This window comes from Bombyx mandarina, chromosome 28 (genome assembly GCF_030267445.1).
Source record: "Bombyx mandarina strain Sakado chromosome 28, ASM3026744v2".
Lineage (NCBI taxonomy): Eukaryota > Metazoa > Arthropoda > Insecta > Lepidoptera > Bombycidae > Bombyx > Bombyx mandarina.
Genome location: NC_143233.1, coordinates 1,730,925 through 1,742,515, shown reverse-complemented (window position 1 = coordinate 1,742,515; position 11,591 = coordinate 1,730,925). Strand labels below are relative to the sequence as shown.

The window sequence follows — 11,591 nt, the reverse complement described above, 5'->3', positions numbered from 1 at the left end:
CCGGAGATGGAAAGTTGTGAGTAACGGCGTCCTTCTTGCAGTGGCATAGCGAGGGGGAAGGGGCATTATGCCCTGGGGCGCCACTCACAGAAAGCATGTTTTCTACATCATTTTCGTTTTCTAGTGTTCTTTAGCGATCTGAATAAGAGTACCGGACGAGGAGTGTACCGAAGAGTACCGAGATTTAAGGCGCTGGTCATAGCGTGTATAATTTCCAACGTTGGATAAATAAACTCCTTTTTTACGTTAATCTTTTTTTCCGATTTACTTTTGTACTAGATGCCTAGCTCAAAGATTGTAGTTCTAGTGGTTACTGAAGCCTATAGACATAATATAATGTTAATGCTACCCACCCACCTGGAAACTCGCCGTCAAAGTTACTGTTAAATGAAATGACGCTTATTATGTTATTTAAAACACAACGCATGACAGATAAGTGACACTCACCTGAGAGGATTCACAAAACACTCAATGGTCATAAATTATCTATATATTAATACGTGAAGCAAAAACTTTGTATCCCTTTTTACGAAAATTGCGCGGACGGAGGAGTATGAAATTTTCCACACTTATAGAGAATATAGAGAAGAAGTGCACAATGTTATTTTTTTTTTTTAATAATGCATAAAAGATACATTAAATCAATAAAGAAAACATTACACACACTACATACCATGTATTTGACGCACACACGCATGCATACTATTTATTGTTAAACTTTTGCTCTTGACGTCTGTTGTCAAATTGAGAATAGATTAAATATTGTTTGTCTTTATTAATATTTTTCTAATGTAGTCTTGGCGAAATCATTTTGGTGATTATAGTCTTTGACAAAAGAATCATAATAGTGTACAAACATTTAATTTCAATAAATTATAGTTGAATTTCGACTACTACGGGACCACTTGTACCAATTAAAAACGCAACATTCAAGAGGTCTAGTGCGGAAAAATACCTGCAGTGCAACCGTGAACGGTACCGGACGACGCTTCCACTAGATTAGTTCGTTTCAATAACGATTCCCTTCACGCGAATTCAGCGGAACGTATTCTATTTATACAATAGATCTAGAAATTGTTGGTGTAACTGGACGTATTGGCGATTGGCGAAACTTTAAACAAGTCTGGCGGCAATAATATTTATTTATTTAGACACACCAACAGTAATACACACAAAACATTCAAGCTTAAAATTAACATGTATAAAATTAAGTACTGGTATGTAAGCCAGTTAGGTACAGGCATGTACAGCAATCTCTTATAACACACTATGACATGTTACAGCAATTTTACAAACAGCGGAAAAATAGGCTAAATTTATATGTTAACAGTACGACAAAAAAAAATTGAAAATAACATGAAAACAAGAGTTAACTACTTAACATTCTCTCACAAATTATAAACAAAGGAACTTGGATACTAGTTTGTTTTTGAGACCAGGACACGTGTCGTTAAAAATGTCGATGCCGTCAATTAATGCACATATTTGGTTATATTCACTACAAATCTTTGATAAAGGGGAATATCTAAGGAGGTTCGTTCTACTTGCGGGAATATGGAAAGTTTTAGTGATATGTTGATCCTTTGTTGGATATCGGAATACAGTGGTCTAGGGCGCAACGATACACGTCATTTCGGATCCTCCCGATCCACTAACGGTGCTTTTAGGTACCTCAAGCACCGGTCATCGTTTTCGTTGGACCCGTCGCTTGCGGCGAAAGGCTCGACGAGTTAATTAACACACAGAGGCAGTCCACTAAGTTTCGCGCAGGATCTTTTCAGTGGGTAGCGTTTCCGATCCGGTGGTAGATTCTGCGAAGCGCGGCTCTTCCTAGGGTTCGTGTTAGCAACGTCGTCAGGTTTGAGTCCCGTGAGCTCACCTACTAGTTAAGGTTACGCTGAAATAACCTCTCAAGGCTATCATCTTAGGTAGGAAAATAAAAGGCGCAACGAAATAACGGATGCATGGAGAGGCACTAAAACCCTCTATTAAAATAGCAAGTGTACAAGTGCTTTATGCATACACTCATTGCTTTGAGATCACATTGACCCGAGGAGGTTTTTATTTTTATTTTTTTTTATTGCCATTGTTGGCAGACTAGCATACGGCCCACCTGATGGTAAGTGGTCACCATCGCTCATGGACGTCAGCAATGCCAAAGGTAGAGAAATTAGTTTGAAGAATCTAATTTGTTCAATGTTGACTTGGTTGAAAATGTCCCACGAAGACAGTATAGATCTTGTCGAATTTGGGCTTGCCAAATATATTTAATACTTTAGGGTTACCTCAATAGATCTATTATTTGGGGTGCAGCGATTGGCTGGTTAATATTTGGATTGGTTGTTTTAAGCTTTCACAGCTATCTGCATTATACATACTTTATTTAATGGGTTTTACCACATTTTATGAGGAGTTCGTGATATTTAGGCGCTGTTTCCGAGTCTACTGGGCATGGCACTTGTAACACGTCGAATTATCATCAACAAATGTGAAAATCCTGGTAAATATACCGTTTGTAACAATAATTTATTGACGAATCCGACAGGAAATCAAATCGCGCTAGCAAAAATTTCAAGAAGAAGAAGTATTATATGTTAGGGATTAAAAAATTATTTCGTTCGGACTGTTATCTACCGTGTGGACAGATCACGTCAGTACCAAGTCTTCCATTTGAACTAGAAAACGATTATGACAAAGTATCTTATAAAGAGGCCAAAAGTACTTAGGATTATTTTAAATTCAGGAGTAAACGATTTTACTCTCAATTAAGTTGGTAGTTCATCTATCGGTCACCTTCTTCACATCAACTTCCTTGGGATTTGTAGATCATGAATTGACAGTTTTTCCTCTTTTTTATGGGTGTGGTATGGCGCAAACAAATTATGAAATAAATGAAGATTCCTAGTTTGCTTTTATGCTGTTTTTTATCGCATGCTTCGTATTCCGACAAGCAATTAAAAACTGTTTGTTTGTGTTATTGTTTTAATAACATATTTATTTAATACTAATAGCAATAGACAAGTTTCAATGGTCCCGAATTAAGATAGTCTGTACTATGGGAAACATACTTATATACTTAGGTACATACTAAATTAAATATAACACGTTTAAATATCTAACACCCAGACAAAGAACATACAAAACAAGGTGTCAGTCATTTGATAGAAAACCCTATAATCGATGGAAACAAAATTATATAATTAGATTACAGAAAACTGATGGATTATAAACTAATTCACTTTAAATCTTCTTTATAAAACCAAAAATTGTTTCTCCCTAGCTTTTTTACTTTCAATTCATGTTTCAGTCTTCGATAATTTTGAATGTGAGGTTGCGAATATCTTTGGTTGGCGAATAATGTCGCTTTCAAAGGGTCGATAACCTTTGCCTCCTTCCCGTAGGCGCTGACTTTGAATAAAATATCGCTTTCGAAGTTAATTTCAACGTAAAAATGTATTTCGATGTATTGAAAGTCGTGGCAAAGCGCTGCGGGGCCCGAACACCAACGTCTTAAGCTGATTTTTGGTTTGCGAAAGGAATTTACATACGGCCCGCCATCTTGGATTTGTCTGACATTTTTTGCACGGAAAACTATACAGGAGTACTCGACTGACGCATACAGAGATAGCTGAAATAAAATGAAAGAATTCTTTTAGTTTTTATTGACCGTATAAAAAATTTGTATAAATAAACAAACAAAACACATAGACTTAAGTTTCATACTTCAGTGACAAAACGGTTCATAGTTTTTTTTTCGTGAATGTCAACCTATTATCTTTTTTTTCTGACTACTACAGTACATTGTTAGCGAGTTTTAGTAATATCGAGAAAAACTTTTGGAAATAATTTCGTTTTGACTCCCTAAGAAAATTGTCAATAACGATAGAAAAGAGCAAAAAATAAATCTAAGGTTAAAAATGTTAGTTGTTAGAGTCGAATTTAGGCTACGTTTATATAAATGAGGTATGTAACCTCGTTAGGTTATTTTTTAATTACATAACAAATGAAGCCGTAATAAATCACTACCTTAATATAGCCGATGTAATCATCTAGAATAAAAGTTGAACCTACCTAACCTTTACTGGTGGTATATCTCTTGTGAGTCCGCACGGGAGGTATTTTTTTTTTTTATTTTTTTTTATTGCTTTGATGGATGGACGAGCTCACAGCCCACCCGGTGTTAAGTGGTTACTGGAACCCATAGACATCTACAACGTAAATGCGCCACCCACCTTGAGATATAAGTTCTAAGGTCTCAATTATAGTTACAACGGCTGCCCCACCCTTCAAACCGAAACGCATTACTGCTTCACGGCAGAAATAGGCAGGGTGGTGGTACCTACCCGTGCGGACTCACAAGAGGTCCTACCACCAGTAATTACGCAAATTATAATTTTGCGGGTTTCATTTTTATTACACGATGTTATTCCTTCACCGTGGAAATCAATCGTGAACATTTGTTGAGTACGTATTTCATTAGGAAAATTGGTACCCGCCTGCGGGATTTGAACACCGGTGCATCGCTTCAACACGAATGCACCGGACGTCTTATCCGTTAGGCCACGACGACTTCAAAAGCTGTACCACCAGCCTGCCTATTTCTGCAGTAATGCGTTTCGGTTTGAAGGGTGGGGCAGCCGTTGTAACTATACTGAGACCTTAGAACTTATATCTCAAGGTGGGTGGCGCATTTACGTTGTAGATGTCTACATGAACATCAGGTGGTCCGTGAGCTCGTCCACCCATATAAGCAATTAAAACTAACTCACATTATAGCGAACATTAAAACTGTGTCCTTCTCTCATGATCTGGGTTGTATCAGTGAATATCTCCGTTTTGGTTTCCTCTGGATCACACGGGCCGTATCTTTGGACGTTTGAAAAAGCTGAAATTTTATAGCATCGTTCGCATTCAATTGATTTTTCCCTGCCTATTCTAGTGGTCCCGATAACTTGGAGTAGCTGATGATAGTTGGTCAGGTTGACGGGAGAAGATCACGCGGACGCTCACCTAACCTTTGGTCTGATCTGGTAAAGACACTCACTGGCCTGCCAATAACCGAGACTATAAAGACCGCCGAGGACAGGAAGACGTGGGGAATAATAATGCATCAAGTGTTCAACATTTCAAACTAGACACGACCTTCAGAAATGAAGAGAGCAACTCAGAGGAAGAAGAATTCTAGTGACCTCGAGGGGTCATACTAGATTCACCGAACGAGTAGATGAGCTCACGGGGCTCTAACCTGAGGACGTAGCTAACACTAGCCCTAGCAAGAGCAGTGCTTCGCTGAATCTAGCACCGGATCGGAAACGCGACCCACTGAGAAGATCCGGCGAGAAACTCAGTGAGCTGTGTTTCTGGGTTAATTTACTGACCGATTAAGTTAATATACTGGCAAGCGACGGGTTCGACGAGAACGGTGACCGGTGCTTGGGGTACCTAAAAGCACTGTTATGGATCGGGAGGATACGAAATGACGTGTTTTGGGCGACGTCGACTGTTTACCATTCGGTCCGCAGGATCGGGGATAGGTCCTGTCTATTTTAGCTTCAAAGCACTCAGGGCACCGGCTTTGAGGTTAAAACACCTGCAAAAAAGTTGCATGCCTGTCGACATACAAATTTACAAAGCTTTTGAATTGGTTCAAACTATTTTCTTATTTATTTCATTTTTATTACATCGTACCTGATGTAATATATAACCTCTTCAGTAGTCCTATATCCATTTATTGAGCATCAAAAGCGTATTTTCTCCGTATCCAAGCAACTGGTTATTGTTTCACTTACTGCGTCGTAATATGATGTAATCGGTATCCATTTGTGAGATTGCCGGTCTTCCGATCCTGGCAACACTGCGACTCACCCAGCGTTCGTACATGCCGTAGTCCAAGAACCTCGCCGGGGCACCGCAACCAGGTCCGTAAATACCAAAACCAATCTGATCGGAGAAGAGTGGTTTTTTTCTTTATCAAGTTCTGAATTTCTAGATGTAGTTTATGGACTTTTGCGGTTACAATGTGGTTAATTGTCAATTGGCAAATGGAAAATCCAGACAGCTATTTGATTTTCTTCTAGAATAGTATACTAGGTATGAGCGTTAGGATATTTAATAAACTACTAAAGAAATTAAGAGACCTAGACGATTTTCATTTTAAGAAAAAACTAAAAGATAATCTTATTAGTGAAAACTATGACCAAATAAATGAATTTCTTAGGGACGACATTGAAAATAAATGGATTTTTTAATTATTAGTTGAATTATGGATGAATGAATGGTAAATTACGTAATATCATAATATCTTGCCCTGCACTAAAATTCGCAAATAATTGTCAAATAATGACAAAGCATACACGCTGCTTTTAACTTATCTCATTTTCACTATGCTTAGCGAATAAATGATTTCTTTCTTTTTTTCTTTCTTCTTCATAGTTCCCTCACTGCTGAGGATCGCGACCACATGTAACTTTCCTCCATATTATTCGATCATGGGTGGCATGGATCGCACGGTATAGACTACCACTAACCCCTTCCTTTACTAGATCTGACCATCCAGCTGGTGTTCGGCCCATGATTCTAAATCTAGATTCTAGTCTATTTGATTGCTATACCTTTATTATTTTCTTCGATTTTCGCGACACATTTAAAGCTACTTTTACAGGTTAAATATCTTTTTGTTAATTGTGTATTGTAAATTAAAATTTAATTACATTGTCAGCACAATATTCAACTAGCCGTCCATAACCGTCCGTCCGTAACTGTATAGTTTTCCAAATAACAGAAACAGTTATAATGAGTTTAATAAATGGGATATTAAACCGTAAAAGTAGATTTAATTAAGCTTTAACTATTCCTCTTTACCACATTTCTTGATTTATTTTAAAGGCACGTTTTTTTTCACATAATTTTTTTGTAATGTATAATGAAAGCCGATTTCTTTCGAGATAAATCTCTGTGTGAAACATATTAAAAATAAACTAGTTAGGTATAGTACAAATAAGGACAACGACACAATATAATCAGAGGCTATTTAGAGTAAGAATGAGCCACAAATGAGGGCATTGCCCGAATTCATAGATATGACGGGACTGGTTTTTAAGAAATTAATCCTAAATACCAGTCTCCATCTTCCATTAGTTTTCGTAACTAAAGCGGTGCCACTTCTCCAAACACATTCTCTGCCCATAATGGCTTGTGCACACGTAGCGTATTTCGGCCATAAGCTGCCCATGTCCAGCTGAAATGAAAACAGCACTAAAGTATTCTTAAGCTTCGGTTTTAACTAGTTTTACGCTTTAATTTTACGCTTGTTTGTGGTTTTATTATGGTATTATATTATTTCCGACGTAGAGGGGGAAGAGGTCGACCGAAGAAGACATGGGTGGAGTGTGTGAATGACGATATGAGAGGAAGAGAAGTGAGTGTTGAAATGACAGGACACAATTTTAATGTTCGCTATAATGTGAGTTTTTTTTAATTGCTTGTGCTGGTGGACGAGCTCATGGACCACCTGATGTTCATGTAGACATCTACAACGTAAATGCCGCCACCCACCTTGAGATATAAGTTCTAAGGTCTCAGTATAGTTACAACGGCTGCCCCACACTTCAAACCGAAACATATTACTGCTTCATGGCGGAAATAGACAGGGTGTTGTTACCTACCCGTGTAGTAGACTCACAAGACTTCCTACCACCAGTAATAGTTATAACGAACCTTACGTGACCTTTTCCCTATATTTCCCTTACCTCTGCCCTTCTGTAGTACTGTCCACACTCTTCATCGCCGACATATTTCATTTTGTAAACATTTATAATAGGCTTTGTACAGTCTGAAAGTAAAAAAGTAAAAATACGTTCAGTATTATATTATATTATGTATTTAAAATCTTAAATTTATGTTCTGCAAACATTACGTTCTTATAGTGGTTTATTAGCAATTTATTACATAATGCAGCAATTTTAATCTTATACGGCGACTTCAGTTTTGTATTATCAGTTAGGTAAGTCCTCATTTCACATTTGTCATTCGAACGGGTCACATTATTTCCAGATTCTGTGATAGATTACGCTAAGGCCAAAAATGGGTAATCAACTGTTTCTCTTCACTCGACCATCATAACAGATCTTTTGATAAATAGATAGCTTTAACAAAAACTGACTTCAAATAGAAAAAAAAGATATTCCAAAACAAATTAATATACACTAAAAACAATAATCATCGAAATCGGTTGGCGTGATATTGAGTTATTGAGTTATTCATCTATTTGTCGCGCACGTACTTAATGCAAATTTAAAAGTCTTAAATATGGTTCTCTCATGGATACCATTAACAGAACTGGACTAATTGAAATGGGACCACACGGGAAGCGTCAGCTTTCTAATAAAAAAAGAATCATCAATATCGATTCACCTAGTCAAAAGTTATGAGGTAACAAGCATAAAAATCATACAGTCTAATTGAGAACCTCTTCCTTTTTTGAAGTCGGTTAAAAATAGCATTGCATACTACTATACTGCATAAGTACTGTCGAGTAAAATTAACGAATTAAATGGATAAAGTAATGGAGGTGGGTGGCGGCATTTACTTTATAGATGTCTATGGGCTCTGGTAACCACTTAACACCAGGTGGGCTGTGAGCTCTTTCACCCATCTATGCAGTAACAAAAAGAAAGTAATTCTGTACCCACCATTAGAGAGCGCCATAGCATATATTCTAGGGTTCATAAAATGCGAGGGTGGCTGACATATTGGACGCAATTCTGGAAACGTAAAAATTATAATTAAAGCTAGCTAGTTGTTTACTAAGGATTAGATGCGCGAGGTACCTATAGAGCAGGGGTAGCAAACCGTTAGATCGCGATCGACCGGTCAATCATGGCTATTAGTTCAGTCGATCGTGGCAAGACAAATAAATATGAACTAGACGATGACTGAGCTTTGCTCGGTTTTTTTTTTAAACGCCATCTGTTTGTGTCTTTAAAGCGGTTAGTTGCCCTCAATTAAGAAATCTCAAATAGCTCTCTCAAATAGCTGTTCACCCCTCGATATTGTTATCTTAAGTATCTATATATTAATACGTGAAGCAAAAACTTTATACCCCTCTTTACGAAAATTGCGCGGACGGAGGAGTATGAAATTTCCCACATTTAAAAAGAACTAGATAATGATCATAACGCCATCTTGGTTAGTTGCCCTCAATTAAGAAAAATAGTATTATTATTCGCCAATAGATGTCGGGAAGAGTTGATCATTGAAAACACGAATAAAACAACATTTTCTGAAAATAAATCGTAGCTAGATCGATTTATCGCCCCCGAAATCCCCTGTATACTAAATTTTATGAAAATCGTTGGAGCCGTTTCCGAGATTCAGATTATATATATATATATATATATATATTAATATACAAGAATTGCTCGTTTAAAGGTATAAGATACATATATAGAACAGACTGCGCAACGTAATCACCAATTGCTGCACGCATCATCTTCATCTTGTATCATTTGTCAATGACCATTACGTCATATTATTTATCCTCTCTTCCACCCAATAGTTCTTTTTTACTATATAATTTCAGTTTTATTTTAATAAAAGAAAATAATATGCTACTTATTTGTATACTGAACTACATAGTTTCATTAAATTTCAAGAAAGGTCATTGGTAGATCGCAGAGTGTTTCGTCAGTAGACAGTAGATCTTGGTTCTAATCAAGTTGGCCACCCCTGCTATAGGGGATGCACTGATTTTCGAATCCCAGGCGGTACCAATTTTTCTAATGAAATACGTACTCAACAAATGTTCACGATTGACTTCCACGGTGAAGGAATAACATCGTGTAATAAAAATCAAACCCGCAAAATTATAATTTGCGTAATTACTGGTGGTACAACTTATATCTCAAGGTGGGTGGCGCATTTACGTTGTAGATGTCTATGGGCTCCAGTAACCACTTAACACCAGGTGGGCTGTGAGCTCGTCCACCTACCTAAGCAATAAAAATAAAAAGCTTGTGGATTAATCGGTTGTTAATGCGTGTGCTAATTTTCAATTTAATCAAACGGTTTGAAGTCAGTGAAAACGTGGTTCAAAGATTCCGTTACACACATTTTTTTTTCCTACCTAAGCTGATAGCCTTGAGAGGCTACTTCAGCGGAACCTTAACTAGTAGGCGAGCTCACGGGGCTCAAATCTGAGGACGTTGCTAATACGAACCCTAGCAAGAGCCGTGCTTTTCAGAATCTACCACCGGATCGGAAACGCGACCCACTGAGAAGATCCGGCGAGAAACTCAGTGGGCGTGTCTGAGGGTGTTACACACAAACAAACGTGCATACATACCAAGCTAATTATAGCGTGTTAAAATACCTATTGTTAAATCATCGGTCTCCAACTGCACCATTGTTAGAGCATTATAACTATGCCTGCCATAATCGGGGTGGTTGATGTAGTCTCTCACTCCGATAGTAGGACCACTACAGTTGCAACCCAGTACGACTTTGGAAAGCATTCTGTAATGCAAACCAATTTGATTTGGAATTGTTAAGTTGAGAATACACTTACCTTATTGCGATAAACAGAAGATTGATGGGTTTCCTGACACGCTAAGACTAAGCTCTTATAATCAAACTATACTTGAGACCTTAGAACTTATATCGCAAGGTGTGTGGTGCATTTACGTTGATGATGTCTATGGGCTCCAGTAACCACTTTAGACCAGGTGGGCTGAGAGCTCGTCCACACATCTAAGCAATAAAAAAAAACCAAATATAATTGATGAATAATATAAAAATATTAAAGATGAGATTTGTTTTGCGATATACGGTAAAATCTGCTTATTCGCGCTTCCTTGATTCGCGTTTTTCACTTTAAGCTTTACATTAATACAAGAGATTAGGTCTAACTAATTATCTTTTTTTTATTGCTTTGATGGGTGGACGAGCTCACAGCCCACCTTGTGTTAAGTGGTTACCGGAGCCCATAGACATCTACAACGAAAATGCGCTACCTACCTTGAGTTATAAGTTCTAAGGTCTCAGTATAGTTACAACGGCTGCCCCTCCCTTCAAACCGAAACGCATTACTGCTTCACGGCAGAAATAGGCAGTGTGCTGCTACCTACCCGTGCGGACTCACAAGAGGCAATTTGCATAATAGCGGTAAAGAGAAGACCGAAGAAATACCTGAAGTTGTTCTTTGGCATCTTCTCTATTTCTGCTGCGGAGGCAAGAACCATTTGCCTCGTTATCAGAACTACGGCTGTTGTTAAACGCTTCTGATCTGTGTTAACATAAAAAGTATGTTCTGGGGTCATTTATCACTACATAGTATAAAACAAAGTCGCTTTCTCTGTCCCTATATCTGTCCCTATGTATGCTTAAATCATTAAAACTACGCAACGGATTTTGATGCGGTTTTTTTTAATAGATAGAGTGGTTGAAGAGGAAGGCTTATATGTATAATAACATCCATTAAATAGTGGCGAAATCAATAATAAATTACAGTTTCCGAAGCGAAGCGAGGGCGGATCGCTAGTATTACATAATTAAGACTCAAATCTAATGTTTCATTATGGATGTGATGTCATTTT

The 11,591-nt window shown here is 37.7% G+C and overlaps 1 protein-coding gene across 1 annotated transcript; it reads right to left on the bottom strand.

Moving 5' to 3' along the window:
- Positions 1–2,905: 2,905 nt before the first annotated feature.
- LOC114240888 (uncharacterized) lies at positions 2,906–11,237 on the bottom strand. Its single transcript, XM_089738943.1, has 8 exons — positions 11,185–11,237; positions 10,370–10,512; positions 8,691–8,762; positions 7,749–7,831; positions 7,118–7,237; positions 5,790–5,940; positions 4,770–4,885; positions 2,906–3,628 (listed from the first exon to the last, which is right to left on the bottom strand). Exons 1-8 carry the CDS (start codon positions 11,235–11,237, stop codon positions 3,236–3,238), a joined length of 1,131 nt encoding a protein of 376 aa, XP_089595069.1. The 3' UTR covers positions 2,906–3,235.
- Between the last annotated feature and the right edge of the window lie 354 nt (positions 11,238–11,591).